Source organism: Bufo gargarizans, chromosome 1 (assembly GCF_014858855.1).
Source record: "Bufo gargarizans isolate SCDJY-AF-19 chromosome 1, ASM1485885v1, whole genome shotgun sequence".
Lineage (NCBI taxonomy): Eukaryota > Metazoa > Chordata > Amphibia > Anura > Bufonidae > Bufo > Bufo gargarizans.
Window position 1 is genome coordinate 338,112,365 of NC_058080.1, and position 21,753 is coordinate 338,134,117.

Below are 21,753 nucleotides of genomic sequence, written 5' to 3' on the forward strand. Positions count from 1 at the left end.
GTTTTCTCGTCACATATTGTACTTCAAGACAGTGATAAAATGGAGTAAAAAAAATTAATTTTTATTTATAAAAAAAATACCACCGAAAAATCACCACATTTTAGAAACTACACCCCTCAAGCTATTCAAAACTGATTTTACAAACTTTGTTGACTCTTTAGTTGCTCCACGAGAATTAAATGGGAATGACATTTTTTTTTTTTTAGCAGATTTTACATTTTTATCTATTTTTTTTTCTTCAACACATTAAGGGTTAACGGCCAAACAAAACTCCAAATCTATTACCTTAAATCTGGAGTTTACAGAAACACCCCACGTGTGCTCAAAAACCGAAGTATGGGCGCCCAGCAGGCTTTAGAGTGGAAGGAGCACCATATGGCTTTTGGAGAGCGGATTTAGCTGGAATGTGTAGTTGGGAGCTATGTCACATATGAAGACACCCTGAGGTGGCCCTACAATGGAAACGCCCAAAAAGTGACCTACTCTGGAAACTACACCCCTCAAGGAATATTTCAAGGTGTGTAGTGAGCACTTTGACCCATCGGGCGTTTCACAGAATTAGGAAACGCTTGCCTGTGAAAATGAAGAATTGCTACTTTTTTGCAGAAAAAGTTGATTTACACCCAAATTTTTCACTTTCACAAGGGGTTACAGGAAAAAAATGCACCCAACATTTTGTTACCCATTTTCCTCGGAATACGTTAACACCCAACATGTGCTCAAAAAATTGTGTATGGTCACACGGCAGGCTACAGAGTGGAAGAAGCTTTTTACCAAATAGGTGTCTCACAGAAGGCAGAATTACTAGAGAGTATTTCAAAGCACACATTTGTAAAAAATTAAAAATTTCGAACAGACCCTAATTTTTCACTTTCACAAGGCGTTAGAGAAAATGCACCCCAGTATATGTTCCCCATTTTGCGAACACCCCATATGTGCTCGTAGCCTGCTGTTTTGGCGCACAGCAGGCCTCTACAGGCAAAGTGCAAAATATGTTTTTTGCAGGCCTGAATTGGCAGACATGGATTTTAGCTGCAATGTCGCATAAAAAAAAAAAAAATTCCTGAGGTCCCCAGAAATGAAAAACCCCAAGAAGTGACCCCATTTTTGGAAACTGCACCCCCGTACGGACATTTTAAGTGGTGTAAAAGGTACTTTTTTTTTTTTACCGAACAGGTGTCTCACAGAAAAGAATATGTAGTGGTTTTTGGAAAGTGGATATTCAAGCATGGTGGACTAAATCAGATATAAAGTGGAAATATTTCGGGGAGCATAAAAATTAATATTCCATGAAACAATGGTAGATTCTGAAGCAGTCCTGCATGCACAGGCCAGGTTTTTCAGGGCAGGTTTCGCATTGGTAAATGGTGTCTTTCCTTATCCCTCTTTTGTGACAGACCCTGCATCTTTTTTGGGTCCTTCCTTTCCTTGCTGCCTGGGTGACTTGACCTAGAAAATGTTGCCCCAGTACAACTCTGGCACCATGACTTCCTGAAGTACTGGGACCCTCCCCAACCTGGGTTTTTTTAAAATAAAGGCCTTGATTACCACCTCTTGGAATTGAAAGTTCCTCTGTGGCTTCATAATGGAAATAAGATGTACTCATTGCACGTTGTCATCTGTACAATGTGTACGGCCAGCTTTTTGTACTTTTTGTTAGTTTTTTTACTGTAGGGCTTCATAAATTGATCTGCAAGATCCACCCCTCCCATGTGCATGTTGTAATCAAGAATGCAGTCTGGTTTGGGGACAGTGCTAGTGGTGCCTCGTACAGCTGGCGTTAGTGTGAATGGTGGTCAGTACAAGGACGTCCCTCTTGTCCTTGTACTTAACCACCAGTATATTCTATTTTCGCCCATTCTCAGTGGTTGTCCTACCAGGGATCTAGGGAGGCCCCTTTTGATTTTTGCATACTGTGCCACAAGCAACAGTACACCTGGCAGTTAGGGACCTGAATAAGGGGATACTGGTATAATAGTTATCGACATAGAGGTGGTAACCCTTATCCAGCAGTGGGTGCAGTAATTCCTACACAATGTTCCGACTTTGGGGCTGATAATAGTCTGTGGGTGGGGTCCATATGGGCTCACTCTGTGGGGCTGCCTCTGCTGCTGCCCTGGGGCGCCTTGTAGAGGGTCCTTCATCAGCAGATGATAATGATGAGGGGGTAGAGGAATAGAGGAAAGTGGCATCCTCGTCTCCCTCACTGGCAGACTCGGTAAATGAGGTAAGGATGGCGTATGCCTTTTCAGCTGAGTACACTCGTTGGGATGAATGGGGCATTTTTATTTTATTGGGGTGTGATGCGTGTAAACCTTTATTTAGTGTGGGGTATGTATGTAGTGTTTATTATACATGAAGGGGCTGGTAATAAATTTGAAATCCAATTTTGAAGAAAAGTTGTAACAAAAAAAAGTTTTCTGCAAAAAAAAAGGCTGCAGAAAAAAAAAAAAAACTTGGAGTGCAAACTGAGCCTACGGTGCTCAGTGTTTGCAAAATGCACATATGCTGATGGTGCGTTCGTGCAAAAATCAAAACTGACACTAACTGAAATTATATCTATATATAGAAATATAGAACAATAGATATATATATATATATATATATATATATATATATATATATATATATATATATATATAGCTCTAACTACCAGTTCTTTTTTAACCAAAGAAAAATCGGCAAAAAAATCAGCACAAGTAATCCGCTGACCAGTTCAGCATCGGCCACCATCCACTGACCACCTCCCGACCCTCCCCACAGCTCCCTCTGCTGCGATGTGACCGACACATTGATCGGCCAATCGCAGCGCTTGGAGCTGCAGGGGGTGGAACGGCACCATGCTGCTCTTTCCTGGTATGACTGCCTGCCGGTAAGAGCTCCCCGATCTTCCCCCAGAGCCCCACAGACCTCATGAAGTACATGTACATCATGGGTCCTTAAAGGGTTAAACAGAACCATGAATATGAGAATCTGCAGCATGTTATAGAGCAGGAGAAGCTGAGCATTTTTGGGGGAAAAGATTCAATATAACTTTTGTATTTGCTTCATTCAATTCCTGCTGTTTCTGGTCTTATCAGTGATTTACAGCTATCTTTGTATACACAATCATTGAGGGAAGACTTTCAAGCCTAGAATGAGTATTTAACCCCTTAAGGACGTAGGGCGTATCGGTACACCCTATTTCCCGAGGCCTTAAGGACTCAGGGCGTACTGGTACGTCCTAACTTTAAATATAGATTCCGGCGCCACGGCGGTTAATCGCAACAGGATGCCGGCTGAAATCATTAAGCCGGCATCCTGTCACAACGCCAGGGGGGTCCCCCCCCCCCCCGTATCGGCGATCGGCGCAAACGCAGGTCAATTCAGACCTGCAGTTTGCTACGCTTTCTGCAGTTTCTGATCCCCGCGGTCCCTGACCTGACGGGTGGTGCAGGGGGGGGTGGGGGCGGTCTGGGAGGCGGGCGTTGCGGCAGGCGGGATTGCGATTTCCCCCACCCGCCTCCTCTTGAAAATTTGTTGCCGTCTAGTGGTTATACCAGGGTGTCAGCACATTGCTGACACCCTGGTATAAACGGCTGACATCTGTGCCGATGTCAGCCGTTTAACCCTTTCCATACCGCGGTCCGTACAGTAAAATACAGTAAAGTGAAATACAGTACAGTACCCTATATAGAGTAGTACTGTACTGTATTATACAGACATCAGACCCACTTGATCTTCAAGAACCAAGTGGGTCTGGCTCAAAAAAATGTTTAAAAAATAAAGTGAAAAAAGTTAATTAAATACACTACACATATTAGGTATTGCCCGCGTCCGTAACGACCTGATCTATAAAACGGTCATGTTACTTTCCCTGCATGGTAACGCCATAAAAATAAAAAAATAAAAACTATGAGAAAATTGAAATTTTGCCCACCTTACTTCCAAAAAAAGGTAATAAAAGTGATCAAAAAAGTCGCATGTACGCCAAAATAGAGCCAATCAAACCATCATCTCATCCCGCAAAAATCATACCCTACCTAAGATAATCGACGAAAAACTATGGCTCTTAGACTATGTAAACACTAAAACATGATTTTTTTTTTTTTGTTTTCAAAAATGAAATCATTGTGTAAAACTTACATAAATAAGTATACTAAAGTATACATATTAGGTATCGCCGCGTCCGTATCGTCCGGCTCTATAAAAATATCACATGACCTAACCCCTCAGGTGACCACCGTAAAAATATAAAAACGGTGTAAAAAAAGCCATTTTTTGTCATCTTACGTCACAAAAAGTGTAATAGCAAGCGATCAAAAAGTCATATGCACCCCAAAGCTAATAGTGTAATAGCCCAAAAGTGTAATAGCCCAAAAACTGAAAAAACTATGGCTCTTAGACTATGGAGACACTAAAACTTTTTTTGGTTTTAAAAATGTCGTTATTGTATAAAACTTACATAAATAAAAAAAATTGTATACATATTGGGTATCACCGCGTCCGTGACAACCTGCTCTATAAAATTACCACATGATCTAACCTGTCAGATGAATGTTGTAAATAACAAAAAAAATGTGCCAAAAAAGCTATTTCTTGTTACCTTGCCGCACAAAAAGTGTAATATAGAGCAACCGAAATTATATGTACCCTAAACTAGTACCAACAACACTGCCACCCTATCACGTAGTTTCTAAAATGGGGTCACTTTTTTGGAGTTTCTACCCACCCTAGGGGTGCATCAGGGGGACTTCAAATGGGACATGGTGTCAAAAAAACTAGTCCAGCAAAATCTGCCTTCCAAAAAACGTATGGCATTCCTTTCCTTCTGCGCCCTGCCGTGTGCCCGTACAGCAGTTTATGACCACATTTGGGGTGTTTCTGTAAACTACAGAATTAGGGCCATAAATAATTAATTTTGTTTGGCTGTTAACCCTTGCTTTGTAACTGGAAAAAATTATTAAAATGGAAAATCTGACAAAAGTTAAATGTTTTAATTATCTCTATTTTCCATTAATTCTTGTGGAACACCTAAAGGGTTAACGACATTTGTAAAATCAGTTTTGAATACCTTGAGGGGTGTAGTTTCTAGAATGGGGTCATTTTTGGGTGGTTTCTATTATGTGAAGAAGTGACTTCGGACCTGAACTGGTCCCTAAAAATTGGGCTTTTGAAAATTTCAGAAAAATTTCAAGATTTGCTTCTAAACTTCCAAGCCTTGTAACATCCCCAAAAAATATTAAAATGGAAAATCTGCCAAAAAAGTGAAATTTTGAAATTGTATCTCTATTTTCCATTAAATCTTGTGCAACACCTAAAGGGTTAACAAAGTTTGCAAAATCAGTTTTGAATACCTTGAGGGGTGTAGTTTCTTAGATGGGGTCACTTTTTTGGAGTTTCTACTCAAGGGGTGCATCAGGAGGGCTTCAAATGGGACATGGTATTCAAAAAACAGTCCAGCAAAATCTGGCTTCCAAAAACCATACGGCGCACCTTTCCCTCTATGCCCTACTGTGTTCCCGTACAGTAGTTTATGGCCACATATGGGGTGTCTCTGTAAAAAGCTGAGTCAGGGCAATAAAGATACAGTCTTGTTTGGCTGTTAACCCTTGCTTTGTTAGTGGAAAAAATGGGTTAAAAAGGAAAATTATGCAAAAAAATTAAATTCTCAAATTTCATCCCCATTTGCCAATAACTCTTGTGTAACACCTAAAGGGTGATTTGTAAAATCAGTTTTGAATACCTTGAGGGGTGTAGTTTATATAATGGGGTCATTTTGGGGCGGTTTCTATTATGTAATCCTCACAAAGTGACTTCAGACCTGTAGTGGTCCCTAAAAATTGGGTTTTTGTAAATTTCTGAAAAATTTCAAGATTTGCTTCTAAACTTCTAAGCCTTGTAACATCCCCAAAAAATAAAATATCATTCCCAAAATAATTCAAACAAGAAGTAGACATATGGGGAATGTTAAGTCATCACAATTTTTGGGGGTATTACTATGTATTACAGAAGTAGCGAAACCGAAACTTTGAAATTTGCCAAATTTTACTAAATTGCTCTTTACTAATCTATCTGTATGGTTTCTACCTGTATATTAGGCCATAACTTAATTCAAATAGATATTCAAGTGCAAGGAAAAAAAATTGTCCCAGGGGTTCCACATGCTGTAAAAAAATAAAGGAACTTACACTCTCCTAACCGATCCCCAGCTGCTGTAGTTGTGACAGTAATAATGTTTTGGGCAGAGTTAGAGGTGTTGCCTAATGTGAAGAAATTGCTGTGATGTGCGCTGCACATATTGTCCCTCTTTGTGATTTTTTTAAAGTGGAGAGGTATGATTAAAGGGGTTGTTTCACATCATCAAATGACATTTATTATGTTGGCAAAGTTATTAGGCACTTACTAATATATTGTGATAGCCCATATTACCTCCTTCGCTGGTTTGATTCATTTTCCAATATGAGGTATCTAGGATGGGAGCAGCTGTGCGTGGCATGCTACTGTGCGCTCCCACAATCCTGGCCTCCTGAGAGGCAGTACATATTCCTATAGTATGCAAGCACGGCCGCCACTGCTGGATTGCAGGGTGGTCGTAACGCCTGGAAATGAGAAGTGTATTATGTGATGAAAAATGAATCCAGCCAGCAAAGAAAGCAATATGGACAAAGACAATAGATTAGTAAGTATCCTGTATTAACTTTCTCTACATGATAAATGTTATTTACTAATGTGAGACAACCCCTTTAACATGCGTGCTGTCGTATTAATGATATGCATGCCACTAAGGTGCCTTTAATGGCAGCTGTAAACTTTTTATATTTTTTAAATCTTTACAGAGATTTTAGAGAGTTTTGTATTAGAAACATAGCTGCAATTGCGGTGAAGGTATAATAAAAAATTATCACTGATTTTTAAAGCTTATGGGTAAAAAAATAAAATAAAAAATTGTTGCTTGGCTGACATTCAAGATAAATTTGAAAATGAAAAAACTATGAGCACCACAAAATATCGATTAAGATTCTTGACCATGAAGCAGATACCAAACATGTACTTTTTGTCTTATTTAAATGCAAAAATATATTGTTCTTTTGCCCATATTAGTCTTTTTTTTTTTCCTATAGGCAACAGAGGAACTACTGGGAGCTCAGGGGATGCACTAGGAAAAGCATTAGCTTCTGTAAGTCTATGCAGTGGTGGTGCAGATGTTAGTTACACTTTTATTATAGTATTCAGTTGTGTATAGGCACTAAATTATGTATTCATTCTTCTGCAGGAATATTATTGTATATGACTATTATTTGAGCACACTGTATTTTGTCAAAGGGGTTGTCCAATTTCATGAGGAAACCAGACAACTTGGCTCCTAGATCCTACATCATTGCTTCAGTTCTCCTGCTAGAACTCTGTTTACCCGACTGCTGCAGTGATGTCATGTCGGCAAAATGTGACCACTGCAGCAAATCACTCTTCAGTGCACCTCTAAAACCATTGACTGGCTCGAACGGTCACGTTATAGAGATGATGTCACCTCTGACGCCGAATAAACAGAGCCTAGCCTGAAGAACCGGAGTGTTGGTACCGGATCTGTCAGATGAAAATCTATTCTTTACAACAAGCAGATCCCCTGTGTTGTCTGGTTTCCTTCTGAAACCAGACAACCCATTTGATTTTTCTTTTTATTTGTAGATTTATTCTCCAGATCATTCCAGTGCAAACTTTTCCTCCAGCCCATCTACACCTGTGGGGTCACCTCAGGGATTAACAGGTATGTACGCAATGTATTTTGACCACACATCATTAGAAGTTTCTAATCAATATAGGCTAACATTTTAGATATGCAGTGGAATAGGTTAAGATTCAAGGAAATAAAGCAACATTAAAAAATTTGTTTTATTTCTTTTTTTTTTTTTTATCACCTTCATTCATTAACATGGTCACTGTGATTAGAGCTGTTAACTTTTTATACTCAGATATGTGGTCCAGTTTTACTATTGCACTGAAGCTTTCCAAATTATATTTGCATATTTTTTTTTATTTGCTTAAATATATATATTTTTTTTTGTAGGAACAGGACAGTGGCCTAGAGCTACTGCTCCAGGAGCATTGTCACCGAATTATGAGGGAACACTACACACATTAGTAAGTAGTTGCATACTTTCAGCTAATGCAATTCAGTTAGTTAAAGGGGTTTTCCCAAAGGCAAAACTGAAAAAAAGATGAATATAAAAAAACTAGTTACCATAAATAAATTTCTAAATGTGTTTATTTCGAATGGCTCGCATTGTCCAAAGGTGATCAGCAGAATGAAAAAGGATCACTGTCACGCTTCTGAACAAGGAATCCATCCTATATATTCTGAACAAATAAAACCTGAGATAAGGCATGTTTGTGTGAATTTGAACAGAGCATTCTATTAGAGACTGCTCCTACACAGCAATGTGTCTGGTCTCGGATTCCTACACTTCAGCTATGTGTGTTTGAAGTGAGCCTTTTTCTGAGATACACAAACACATACCTGACAGGGAAGGGAGCTGTGCTTACATAGGGCTTGGGTTCTGTATTCAGATGTAGCTCGTCTTGCTGTGTGATTAGGACGGATTCCGTATTTAGGAATGTTGACAGCGCGCCAATTATTATTATTAAGGGGTTGTCCGGGATATAGAGATAGATATATAGAGATAGATATATAGATATAGATATATATATATATATATATATATATATATATATATATATATAGACAAAAATTACTGGCAGCACCACCTTAGAAGCAATTGCAGGTGGGTGCAAAGTCCAAGTACGGTAACTGGATCTTACCCACTTGAAAATAATGAAAAAAAATTGGACTGCACTCCAGACGGTTCCTTTGGTAAAACAGGTGAAGTTTTATTCACATGTGATAGCAGCAAAAAAAAAGCGACGTTTCGGCTCAACATGAGCCTTTTTCAAGTATATATATAGATAGATATATAGATAGAGATATCTATATATCTACTGGTGCTGCCAGTAATTTTTGTCTATATATATATCCAGCTCTAATTTTTTATTTTTATTTTTTAACTCACTATTAACAGCTGAATCAAGGTGCCGCCCCCCCCCCCCCCGTCCCCCCAATATGTTTAGTTATTTTCACCTTTTCTCCATGGCTCCGACGGTCCCCCACACACTTTTTTTACTTCTATGTTTATTTCATCCTCACTTCCTGCCGCCCTGCACTGTGGTTCCCAACACAGCATGGCATCACATGGTTTCCCGCCTCCTCCTCCGTGCAGTATTTGCTTATTTCTACAGCCTGCCGCCCCATTTGTATTACTGGAGGTGTTTACTATGCTAAGTAGCATAGTGCTCTGCCTCCTTCATTCATAATAAAGCTCTCTGCCCGGTGATGTCACCGTAACTGAGTGGTGCCGCTTAGCGCGGTTGGTTGCTGCCTTGTTTCCGCCCATCCAGGCACTTTGAATAAATCATGTGGCTAAGAGTGATGTCACCAGGCTCCCTGCGAAGCGGAAGAGGCGGCTTCGCCTGGCACAAAGGGACCCAGGTACGTCAATGAGTCTTTGAAACATAGCACTTCCGGCTGAGAGGTTGGAGATTTGAAAACTGGGCATTAGAAATGTCTGGTAAAGGTAGGACAGGCACAAATTTAACATTTAGGGCATTGTTGAACACATACTCCTATCTTCCCAGTCCCCCAAAACCCCTTTAAGAATAATGAAAGGCATTTTGGAATATATTTATAGTAATGTATTTTTTAAGGTTTGTTTATTTCCCAGAGAACCCTTTTTAAAAAAACAAACAAAAAACACATGATATATGGTATTCCCTTATTCCTTTTTGCTCTCGCCTACAGCAGAACAAAATGGAAGATCGTCTCGATGAAGCCATACATGTATTAAGGAGTCATGCTGTGGGACAGACTGGCACACTTCCTGGAAACCATGAAGATATGCATTCACTCTTGGAAACAGCTGCAGGTGTACTTGGAGCTAACTTTCCTGCTGCAGTTCTCTCCTTGGCAAATCGTCACTCTATGGTTAGAATTTGTAGACCTAAACTATAAGCAGTCTGTAAGGTTAATTTGCTGTTTGGATTCCTTTCAATTTAATTTTCCCTTCTAATAGGTGACACCACAACTAGAGGATGGTCTACCAAATGCACCAAATTTGCTTCACAACCCTGTTGCCCTTTCAACACAGCCTGGGTCTCTGTCTGACTTAACCCGGCAAACAGACTCCTTTACTGGTGAGCATTAAAAGCAAGAAGCAAATCATATTAAAAAAATGCATGCTTTCTCAGATTTCTAAATGGGAAATTGTCTGCTGTTACATGCTTCCTGAATCATAAGCACCATGAAGTATTGACACCAGGGCTGGCCTTAGGTGTTCAGGCACCCTGTGCGGGATAATCTTGTGGCTCCCCCTGGTTCACCTAAACATACACAAAGAGGAAAACAATCTTTGTAACAAACATTTTTTTTTATTACAGATAATTTAAGTGCAAATGCAAACAAGTAAAATCCTACCTAGTGTCACCCTTACCCAGTCCCCTGCCCCCCTTAATCATACCCAGTGTCACCCAGAGCCAGTCCCCTGCCCCCTTAATCATACCCTGTCACCCTTACCCAGTCCCCTGCTCCCCTTAAATTAAGGGTGACAGACACTGGGTATGATTCAGGGGCAGGGGACTGGTTTTGGTTGATACTGGGTATGATTAAGGGGCAGGGGACTGGTTTTGGTTGACACTGGTGATTAAGGGGGGCAGGGCACTGGCTATGGGTGACACTGGGTATGATTAAGGGTGGCAGGGTCTAATTGAGGGGGCAGGGGACTGGGTAAAGGTGACAGGGTATTATTAACCATTAGTATTGGAATGCATTGTAAAGGATTAGACCCCCAAAAGTTAAACAAAAACGTCATTTTCCCCAAATAAAGTTTAAAAAATTGGTAAAAAAATAAGGGGGGGGAGGGAGTATACATATTAGGTATCGCCGCGTCAATATCGACCGGCTCTATAAACATATCACATGACCTAACCCCTCTATAAACATATCACATGACCTAAAACTGTGCTAAATAAACAATTCTTTTGTCACCTTACAGCACAAAAAGTACAACAGCAAGCGATCAAAAAGGCGTTTGCCCACCAAAATAGTACCAATCTAACCGTCACCTCATCCCACAAAAATGAGCCCCTACCTGAGACAATGGACCCCCCTCCCCAAAAAAAAAATGGCTCAGAATATGTAGACACTAAAACATAATTTTTTTGTTTCAAAAATGATATTATTGTGTAAAAAAGTATACATATTGGGTATCGCCACGTCCGTATCAACTGGCTCTATAAAAATATCATATGACCTAACCCTTGAGATGAACACTGTAAAAAAAATTTAAATAAAAACTGTGCTAAATAAACCATTTTATGTCACCTTACATCACACAAAGTGTAATAGCAAGCGATCAAAAAGTCACACGCACCCCAAAACTGAAAAAAATTATAGCTCAGACTATGGAAACATTAAAACATGTTTTTTTTTGTTTTGTTTTTTTTTGCTTAAAAAAAGAAATCATTGTGTAAAACTTACATAAATAAAAAAAAAAGTATACATATTAGGTATCGCCGCATCCGTGACAACCTGGTCTATAAAAATATCACATGATCTAATCTGTCAGATGAATGTTGTAAATAACAAAAAAATAAAAACTGTGCCAAAACCGCTATTTCTTGTTACCTTGCCTCACAAAAAGTGTAATATAGAGCAACCAAAAATCATATGTACCCTAAACTAGTACCAAGAATACTGTCACCCTATCCCGTAGTTTCTAAAATGGGGTCACTTTTTTGGAGTTTCTACTCTAGGGGGGGGGCTTCTAAGCTTTGTAACATCCCCAAAAAATAAAATTACATTCCCCATATGTCTACTTCATGTTTGGATAATTTTGGGAATGCTAAGTAATAATTTTTGGAGGTATTATTACAATGTATTATAGAAGTAGAGAAATTGAAACTTGGAAATTTGCGATTTTTTGGTAAATTTGGTATTTTTTTTTATAAATAAAATTATTTTTTTACTTCATTTTACCAGTCATGAAGTACAATATGTGACGAAAAAACACTTAGAATGGCCTGGATAAGGCCTCATGCACAGCAGCAGCTGCATGAAGCGCACAGCGTCATAGCAACAAATGGCGCCGTTCGCTCATGCTGTCAGGAGGAATCCCGACCGGGTTTCCACAGTCCGTTCTCGGCCGCGGAACACGGCCGTGTGCATGAGACCTAAGTCAAAGGGCCAGATTTATCATTAGCTCAGGTCAGAATAATGGAGTGAAAAAGTCTCCAAAAAGTCCCAAAGGCTAAAACTGCGCACAAATTTGCGACTTTTTTCTGCTCTGCACTATGCTCGCCAGTTTTCTGAAAGTGGGCGTGTTTTCTTATGTAAATGAATCTCTAGACAGATTTACTATTGGGACTTTTTTAAAAAGTCGCAAAAAAGTCGCAATTTCACTCCAGTGAGGACCATGCTTATCTTATGAGACTTTTTAATAGAACATGCGACTTTTTCATAAAACGTGCAACTTTTTCATAAAGATGTGCGACTTTTGTAAAGCTGCTTACTGACGGATAAACTGCTACCGTCAAACCACATTTATTACAGTCTTAAAGGGGCGATCATAAATCTGACTTGGCTAAAACTGACTTTAGCCATATGTGAAAGTGGAGTGAGCTGTCAGAGTCGTGATAAATCTGGCCCAAAGTGTTTTAAAGTTATCACCACTTAAAATGACACTGGTCAGATTTGCCAAAAATGGCCTGGTCCTTAAGGTGAAAAAATGCTGTGTCCCAAGGGGGTTAAGGGGTGCAGGGGACTGACTCTGGGTGACACTGAGTATGATTAAGGGGGCAGGGTCTAATTGAGGCAGGAGACTGGCTCTGGGTGACACTGGGTGTTAGGGGAGGGGCAGGAGTAGGATCAGCTCCATATGTAGATACTTCTGTCTGATTAGCAGGTTTCTTCAGCCACCTAATTAAGAAACCACCCAGCAACAGCAGAACCTTAACCAGCAGGTGGTGGCATACTTGGACTGCACCCTGTCACCCATGATCCAAGATCCCCTGGACTATTGGGCATGCAAACTTGAATAGTAGCCCCAACTGGCAGAGTTTGTCATGGGTATGATTTCCTGTCCAGCCAGTAGTGTGACATCAGAGCGGGTGTTCAGTGTGGTGGGGGGCATAGTTACCCCTTCCCTCCCAAAATGTTGAGAGACTAACCTTCATAAAGATGAATCGGTTGTGAATCAACATGGATTTGCTGGTGCCTGATGCAACAGAATAAATCGTTCTTCCATTAATAACCATACTGTATTGTGCTGCCACACCAGAATATTGTGCAAAATGGGCCGATACTTTTGTTCACATGCTGCTGCCACTGTTCTGATGTTGCCACCCACCTGCTGCCTTTACTACCATTGCTACAATGGGGCTTCTTGACCTAGTGATACAATACTCACAAAATGTTAGGATTATTTGGCTTTTGGGTGAAATTTATGGAAACCATAAAAAGTATATATCGTGAAAGTAGGGCATTTAAGTAGAAGCATGCAATGGTGATTTCCTTATCTCAAACAATTTATTGAAACAATGGCCTTGAACATCAATTGCAGATTGACAACGATGTATCGTGCTTTTCACAAGTCGACTTATTGTCTGCTGAGGCATGGTATCCCACTGTTCCTGAAGGGCAGCCTCAGGTCATTGAGGTTCTGGGGTACAGAGTTACGAGCCTCTACATGGGGATTTAGCTGGTTCCGTAGCTTTTCAATGGGATTCAGGTCTAGAGAAAGTGCAGGCCACTCCATTTGAGGTACCCCACTCTCCAGCAGCCGTTCCCTAAGAATGCATGAAGATGGTGTTCAGGCAGAAGCATAATGACTGGATTAATAATGATATTCAAGTAGTATGGGCTTGTCACTGTACCATTCACAAAGTGTAGGGCAGTTCTATATTGACTATACACACCTGCCCACACAGTAAGATCACCACCACCAAAGGTAAACAGTGGCTGATGCATAGCGCTCTGCTTGATTTCTCCCACATCATTGGCGGCCATCGTTTGAGTGAATCGACTTTCATCAGTGAACAGCACTGAGTGCTACTGGTTCCTCGTCCAGCATAGATCCTCCATAGCCCATGCAAGACAATGATACCTGTGCGTGCCAGTGTGGTCAGGTACACTTACAGGTCCCCTAGCACGCAGACCACGCTGATGTAACTGGTTTTGAATGGTCTAACTTGACATCTGGCTGCCTTTCGCCTCCCTTAACTGTGCCTGAGTTAGGCTACTTTCACGCTTGCGTTTGATCGGATCCATTCTGAACGGATCCGATCATATTAATGCAGACGGAGGCTCCGTTCAGTACGGATCCGTCTGCATTAATAACTTAGAAAAATGTCTAAGTGCGAAAGTAGCCTGAGCGGATCCGTTCAGACTTTCAATGTAAAGTCAATGGGGGACGGATCCGCTTGCAGATTGAGCCATATGGTGTCATCTTCAAGCGGATCCGTTCCCATTGACTTACATTGTAAGTCTGGACGGATCCGCACGCCTCCGCACGGCCAGGCGGACAGCTGAAAGCTGCAAGCAGCGTTCAGCTGTCCGCCTGGCCTTGCGGAGGCGAGTGGAGCGGAGGCTGAACGCCGCCAGACTGATGCAGTCTGAGCGGATCCGCATCCATTCAGACTGCATCAGGGCTGGACGGAAGCGTTCGGGTCCGCTCGTGAGCTCCTTCAAACGGAGCTCACGAGCGGACACCCGAACGCTAGTGTGAAAGTAGCCTTATGTGGCATTCATCATCTGGTTCTGCAGGGCATTGTTCACAATGAAGCGATCATCAGTGTGGGATGTGGCCAAAGGACATCCACGTCTATGCCTTTCTTTGACTCTTCCAGTCTCTCTCTCTCTCTTTTGCAACCTGCTGATGACACTCTAAGCTCAGTGGCCACTTTCGTCTGAGAACATGCTGCTTTAAGCTTCACAATTGTGAGGTACTGTAGATCAGTTGTTAGTTGTCATCTTGGTCTTATGATGTCAAACTGCGAACAGCATGATGAGGAGGACTGTTTAAATACCAATTCTAATTGAACCAGGAAATGTATTGGGTGAACAGTCATATGCACCCCAAAATAGTGCTAATCAAACAGTCTTCTCGTTCCCCCTAAAAATAAAATAAAACTATGGCTCTCAGACTATGGAGACACTAAAACCTTATTTTTTATTTTTTATTAATTTTTTTATTAAAAAAATTCTGCTATTGTTTAAAACTTAACTAAAAAAAGTATACATATTAGGTATCGCCGCATCCATAAGAACCTGCTGTATAAAAAATATCACATGACCTAACCCCTCAGGTGAACCCTTGCTTTTTTAGTGGAAAAAATGGATTAAAATGGAATCTGCCAAATAAGTGAAATTCTGAATTTTCATCTCCATTTTCCTTTTAATTCTTAAATGGTTAAAGGGTTAACAAAGTTTGTAAAAATCAGTTTTGAATACCTTGAGGGGTGTAGTTAATAAAAAAGGGTCACTTTTTTGGAGTTTCTACTCTAGAGGTGCATCAAATCTTCAAATGTGACATGGCTTCTTAAGCAGTGAAATCTGCTTCACAGAAAGCATATGGCTTTCCTTTCCTTCTGCACAATGCTGTTTTCCCCAGCGGTTTACGACAACATATGGGATGTTTCTGTAAACTAAAGATTCAGGGCAATAAATAGAGTTTTGATTGGCTGTTAACCCTTGCTTTGTTTAGTGGAATTTTTTTTTTTATTAAAATGGAAAATCTGCCAAAAAAGTGAAATTGTGAAATTTCGGCTCCATTTTGCATTAATTCACCTAAAGGGTTAACAAAGTTTGTAAAATCAGTTTTGAATACTTTTAGGGGTGTAGTTTCTAAAATGGGGTCATTTTGGGTGGTTTCTATTATGTAAACCTCACAAAGTGACTTCAGACCTGTTCTGGTCCTTCTAAACTTCTAAGCCTTCTAACGTCCTCAAAAAATAAAATGGCATTCACGAAATGATCCAAACATGAAGTAGACATGGGGAATGTAAAGTAATAACTATTTTTGTAGTTATTGCTATCTATTATAAAAGTAGAGAAATTGAAATTTGAAGATTTGCTAATTTTTTCAAATTTTTGGTAAATGTATTTTTTTTATAAATAAAGAATTTTTTTTTACTCCGTTTTACCACTGTCATGGAGTACAATATGTGACGAGAAAACAATTTCAAAATGGCCTGGATAAGTGAAAGCTTTTTAAAGCTGTCACCACATAAAGTGACAAATGTCAGATTTGCGAAAAATGGCTGGGTCCTTAAAGAGGACCTTTTCACTACTGTATAAACTAAAAACTAACTAGATCAGTGGCCAGAGCGGCGCCCAGGGGTCCCCCTGCACTTACTAGTATGCCTGGGCGCCGCTCCGTTCGCCCGGTATAGGCTCCGGTGTCTGCGCTCCCTCTGACTGATTTCTTGTAGGAGGCGTGTCCCTTGCTGCACTGCAGGTCAATCGCAGCGCACAGCTCATAGCCAGGCTATGAGCTGTGCGCTGCGATTGGCCAGCAGTGCAGCAAAGGACACGCCTCCTACAAGAAATCAGTCAGAGGGAGCGCAGACACCGGAGCCTATACCGGGCGAACGGAGCGGTAGTTTGTACAGTAGTGAAAGGTCCTCTTTAAGGTCCAAAGTACAATGTTTAACGAGAAAATATTCTCAGAAGCTCTTGGATAAATAAAAGCACTCCAAATTTATTACTATATAAAATGAGATGAAAAAAGATTGAGAATCTTTAGTGGGTGAATATTTTATATATTTGTACTGTTAGCCAGTAAATATTTTCTGGCGGGTGAACAGCCTGTCGGATCCGTCGTGCCGCTAGTTCACGTGTGCCCCTGGACTGCCGCTCCATCCCCATTGACTATAATAGCGGCGGGGGCCGGAGTTCCGGCGGCACGGCGAGAGGCCGCCGGGACTCCACCCTGCCCCATTATAGTCAATGGGGACGGAGTGGGAGTCCCCTGCCACTAATGTGAAAGTACCCTAAAACAATACTTTTTATTTGTAGGTTGCAGTGTTTCTTTATGCAAATCAGACATTTGGAGCACCAAGAGGTGGGATGTAGCTCTTCAAGTATCGATACAGCTACGCACCTTGTGCGCCCCCTCACCCCTCCCTCCCGGTTCACAGGGCTAATAGATCTGTCTAATGGTGCCGGCATGTGACTCACAAATAATCATTGGTGGTCTAGTAATTATATGCTTTTTGGAGTCATTGGTGTTAGTGTGCTTTAGCAAAATCATGCATTACCCTATTAATGCATAATTTTGATAACATGCTGTGGATTGCATGCATGCTATCTTTGGCAGCAGTAGAGCCTCTTTGTGGATAGGAGGTAGTGCAGGAAGTTGAAAATACTTACCTTACCATCCTGCCTTCAGCTGCTTTCTTCTGCGGTGTGTGAAACCGCTGGCAATTTAATTCCACCTAGAAATGCAGGTGCTGGCAAGCTGTTAATTTTGCAGGTAATGGGGTAAGACTACTTAATTAACAACTGTAGACAAGTGTTATGTTTAAATATGTGCCAGATTTTTTAGACATACAATGACAATTCTGCGACAAATCCACCTGGGACATATTATTTAAACATAAAAAATCTAATTTACAGAAACTCTAATAATGACATTGCCATTACACTTTATTCCCCAGGACCCCCATTGCTGGGCAGGACAGTTACGTCAACTGGTGTACAAGAGATAAAAAGGGAAAATAAAGAGGATGAAGAAAATAGGTCAGTGGCTGAACTGTCAGATGATGAGAAGAAGGAATCTAAACCTCAAAGAAGTCGGACACGCTGCTCAATAAACAGGTCTCACTGATGTATAAGAGGGTTTAGCATAGATGTGAGCGTTTTAAAGCCTTGTACTGATATTTGGTATTGCTGTGCTGTAGAGCTTGATAGTGCTTTCATTTAATGAATTATACTTTTTATTTATTTTGTAAGTGTACCTCAACTTTCCCATAAACTTTATTGAAACCTATTCTAAATGTAATCAAAAATTTTTTTTCTAAGTTTTCCTTGAAAAATGGGCACCTTAAGTTCACCTGATGCGCTTTGGAATCCTTACACTCGTACTTTTCTGACAAGTCCATGGTGTACTGTTATACAGATTCTACCCCTGCCTGTACTGAGGGCTTCAGTGAGTGGAGTACAGGCAGGAGCACGCATCACTACGGCTACCTTTTGCCAGTTCCGCTTGCTAAAAGCTCAACAATGTCTGGCTTTAGCAAGCAGGTGATGGTGGATCAGCAATTGCTATGTGAGTTCCTGCCTGTGCTCACTCAGCTCTGCTCGAAGTCTCTAGCGATGTAGTATAACATACATCAGTACAGGCTTTGATTGGAACCAGCGGAGGCAGGGGCTCTGCATAGCACATCTCTTTCCCTAGCTGTGCCCTCTCCACCAAAGCCTTTCAGAGCTTTTAGTAAGTGGAACTGGTACAGGCAGGAGCAGCAATGTGTGCTTCAGCCTGTACAGCACTCACTGTAGTCCCAGTGGAATGCATGTACCAGTACATTGCTGATATGTCATAATATAAATATATATAAGTGTACAAATTGCAAAGTGCAATAGCGTCTAAATTTCAGGTACCTATTTAGCAAGGAAAACTGTTAAAATAAAATAATCAAATAATTTTGTAATACACGTTATCACATTTACAATAGGTTTTAACTTGTTAATGCTATATGATGACTATAGTAGTCATGGAGCACTGCTACTTGATGAATATACAGTGCTCCATGACAAATATACTCGTCATGGCACTAAAAGATCACCATGTCTATAACACAAGGTGACAATTCTGAGATTGACTGTTATACACAAAGATCTTCACTAACCAGCCCGGGACCAATGAGGGTCCAGACTAGCAAATCAGAGGATTCTAAAGCCAGTTACAAGTTTTGATTCTCCCCCACCATCTGCAGCTCTTAATGTGTCCGATGGCTGCATGGTAGCAGCAACGGCTGAAGTCTGTGGTGGCACCGATGTTGGCTGTTAAAACCCTTCCATGCTGCGGTCCGCAGAGACCACTGTATGAAAAGAGTTAACGGATGGAGGGACGTCCCTCCCTCTCCCATCAAGCATCCTGATGATTAACCATGACAACCGGGCGGCTTACACAGGCAAGCAGGCTGCCATAGGCAAGAGTCTGATCAGGCTTAGTGTCAGTGACAATATACTGCAATGCACTTTTGCAGTGTATTGTACAGTAATTGTAAAAGAAAAAAAAAGAAAAAATAATTTATATAAAAAGTATAGCTTTTTCTTATACCCACACATTTAGAATTGGTTAAAAAAATTAATTAAAAAAATACACTAGATGTTTGGTATCGCCGCATCTCTATTTACCGTTACTTGCCCCACAATGTGAACAACAAGAAAAACAATGGCGGAATTGCAATTTTTGCAATGATTCCGATAAAAAACTGCAATACGTACCACAAAAAAAGCCCGCAGACAGCTAGATTGAAAATATTTAAATTTAAAAGCTATGGATGTTTGTTTGATGTGGCAATGCAAAATAGAACTTGTATCACCATAATGTTAGTGGCCCACAGCATAACGTGATCATATCATATATACCGCATGGAGAACCCTATAAAAAATGGAAACATTTTTTTGAGAGAGCTGACATTTTTGCCCAAAAAATGGTATAAAAAGTGATCAAAAAGTGTTATGTACCCCAAAATGGTACCAATAAAAAGTCCATCCTGGAAAAAACAAGCCGCCAGACAACTATATTGGTGGAAAAATAAAATTGTTATGGAAGTTAGTATGTGGTGATGAACTTTAACCTCCTCACGACCGCCGTACGCAGGATTGCGTCTTCGCGGCGGTCGTGCTGCTCTGGGTGGACGCGCCGGTGCGCCCTCTCGCGAGACGCGAGATTTCCGGGTATGCCGGCCCGCGCATGCGCATCGCGGGCCGGCAAAATTCAAAGAAGAAGTTCGTCATCAACCTGCCGGCCACGATCATTGGCTGGCAGGTTGATGATTCAATCAGCAGCCATTTAACCCCACATATTAGTAAATATGATGGGGTTATATGGCTGCTGTGCTCCTCTGCTCCTTCTTTTGGTCGGTTGGTTCCAGGAGAGGAGCAGAGGAGCACATCATCACTGTGAGTACCCACTACAGTACACTTAGCCCCCAGATCACCTCCCAGCACCCAATTAACCCTTTGATCACCCCTTCTTGCCCCTGTCAATCACTAGTGAAAAGGAAAAAAGTGATCAGTGCAAACTGTCACTTTTTTTTTTCACTGGTATTGACCGTTAGGTTTTAGGTATAGTTTAGGTCCCTTGGTTAGGTAGTTAGCGATCAGTTAGCGCCCAGCCCACCGCACCGCAGTCCGTTATTCGCTGATTAGCGTATCGCTAATCAGCATTTGTACTTTTATAGTATCTGAAAGTGATCAAAACTGATCACGGTCAGATCTATAATAGTACTAGTGTCACTTTAGTTCGCCCTCCACCCAAAACGCAGTGTTTGCCCGATCAGGCCTGATCGGTCGCCCACACGTGCGTTCGCCCACGCCCGCCCCACCGCAGTGACAAAAAATATTATTTTTTTTTTATCACTGCACATTCACTTTACACGCACTGCGGCGATAAAAAAATCAGTTTTGATATTTTTTATCAACCGCAGCGGCCTCCGGTACTTCGCTAGCCTCCCCTTTGTAAGACAGGCTTGCTTTTTTTTTCTTGGGTAGTCTCAGGGAATACCCCTAAATTTAGTTGCCCACATGTCTAACAGGGGGTATTCTTCTGAAGAGGCCTACAGGCTTCTGACCCAGTCGGATGAGGAGTGGGAACCCTCATCTGATGAATCCAGCGGGTCAGAATACGAACCTGTAGAAAGCAGTGGCTCTCAGACCCAAAGTTCGGACGAGGAGGTTGAGGTCCCTGATACCACCAGGCGTACCCGGCCCCGTGTCGCTAGACCGCAGGTTGCGCAGGATCCGCTTCAAGAGCAGCAGAGTGGGGCTGGTGCTGTCGGATTACGTGGTGAGGCATACACCAGCAGCCCAGCCCTTCCTGGACCTAGTACCAGCACTGCCGTACAACCTGCTGAAGTAGCGAGCACCAGAAGGGCAGTTGAAGCTGGTACGGTGGCACGTGCAGTAGTGACCCCGTCGCAGCCACCGCAAAGACGTGCCCGTAGAGCCCCTAGAATCCCAGAGGTGCTGGCAAACCCTGATTGGCAGTCCCCAACTTCAGCCGCACCTGTAGTTTTCCCTTTCACTGCCCAGTCTGGAGTTCGGGTTGAGACAGCTCAGATCGGTTCGGCCCTGGGATTTTTTGAGCTGTTCTTGACTGCGGAGCTTTTAGACTTAGTTGTGGCCGAAACAAACGGATATGCCACACAATTTATAACCGCTAACCCGGGAAGCTCTTATGCCCAGTCTTTCCGGTGGAAACCAGTCCAAGTTTCCGAAATTAAAACTTTTCTGGGCCTCCTCCTCAACATGGGCCTGACAAAAAAGCATGAATTGCGGTCATATTGGTCCACGAACCCAATCCTTCACATGCCCATATTCTCTGCTGCTATGTCCAGGACACGATTTGAGACCATCCTGCGTTTCCTGCACTTTAGTGATAACAGCACCTCCCGTCCCAGAGGCCACCCTGCTTTTGACCGGCTCCACAAAATTCGGCC

At 41.5% G+C, this 21,753-nt stretch overlaps 1 protein-coding gene across 11 annotated transcripts in view; it reads left to right on the forward strand.

Moving 5' to 3' along the window:
* TCF3 (transcription factor 3) overlaps positions 1-21,753 on the forward strand; it is a 396,630-nt gene that overhangs the window by 342,694 nt on the left and 32,183 nt on the right. For 8 of the 11 annotated variants that reach the window (XR_006391250.1, XM_044306353.1, XM_044306377.1 and 5 more), the window contains 6 exons: positions 7,104-7,159; positions 7,669-7,747; positions 8,048-8,121; positions 9,833-10,015; positions 10,104-10,224; positions 17,743-17,902. Coding sequence is in view for 10 of the 11 variants with exons in the window: in XM_044306353.1 (XP_044162288.1) it covers positions 7,104-7,159; positions 7,669-7,747; positions 8,048-8,121; positions 9,833-10,015; positions 10,104-10,224; positions 17,743-17,902 (673 nt within the window). In the remaining variant the exon portion in view is untranslated. The remainder of the gene's footprint in view (positions 1-7,103; positions 7,160-7,668; positions 7,748-8,047; positions 8,122-9,832; positions 10,016-10,103; positions 10,225-17,742; positions 17,903-21,753) is intronic. The other 3 variants (XM_044306409.1, XM_044306417.1, XM_044306385.1) reach the window with 2 other exon arrangements.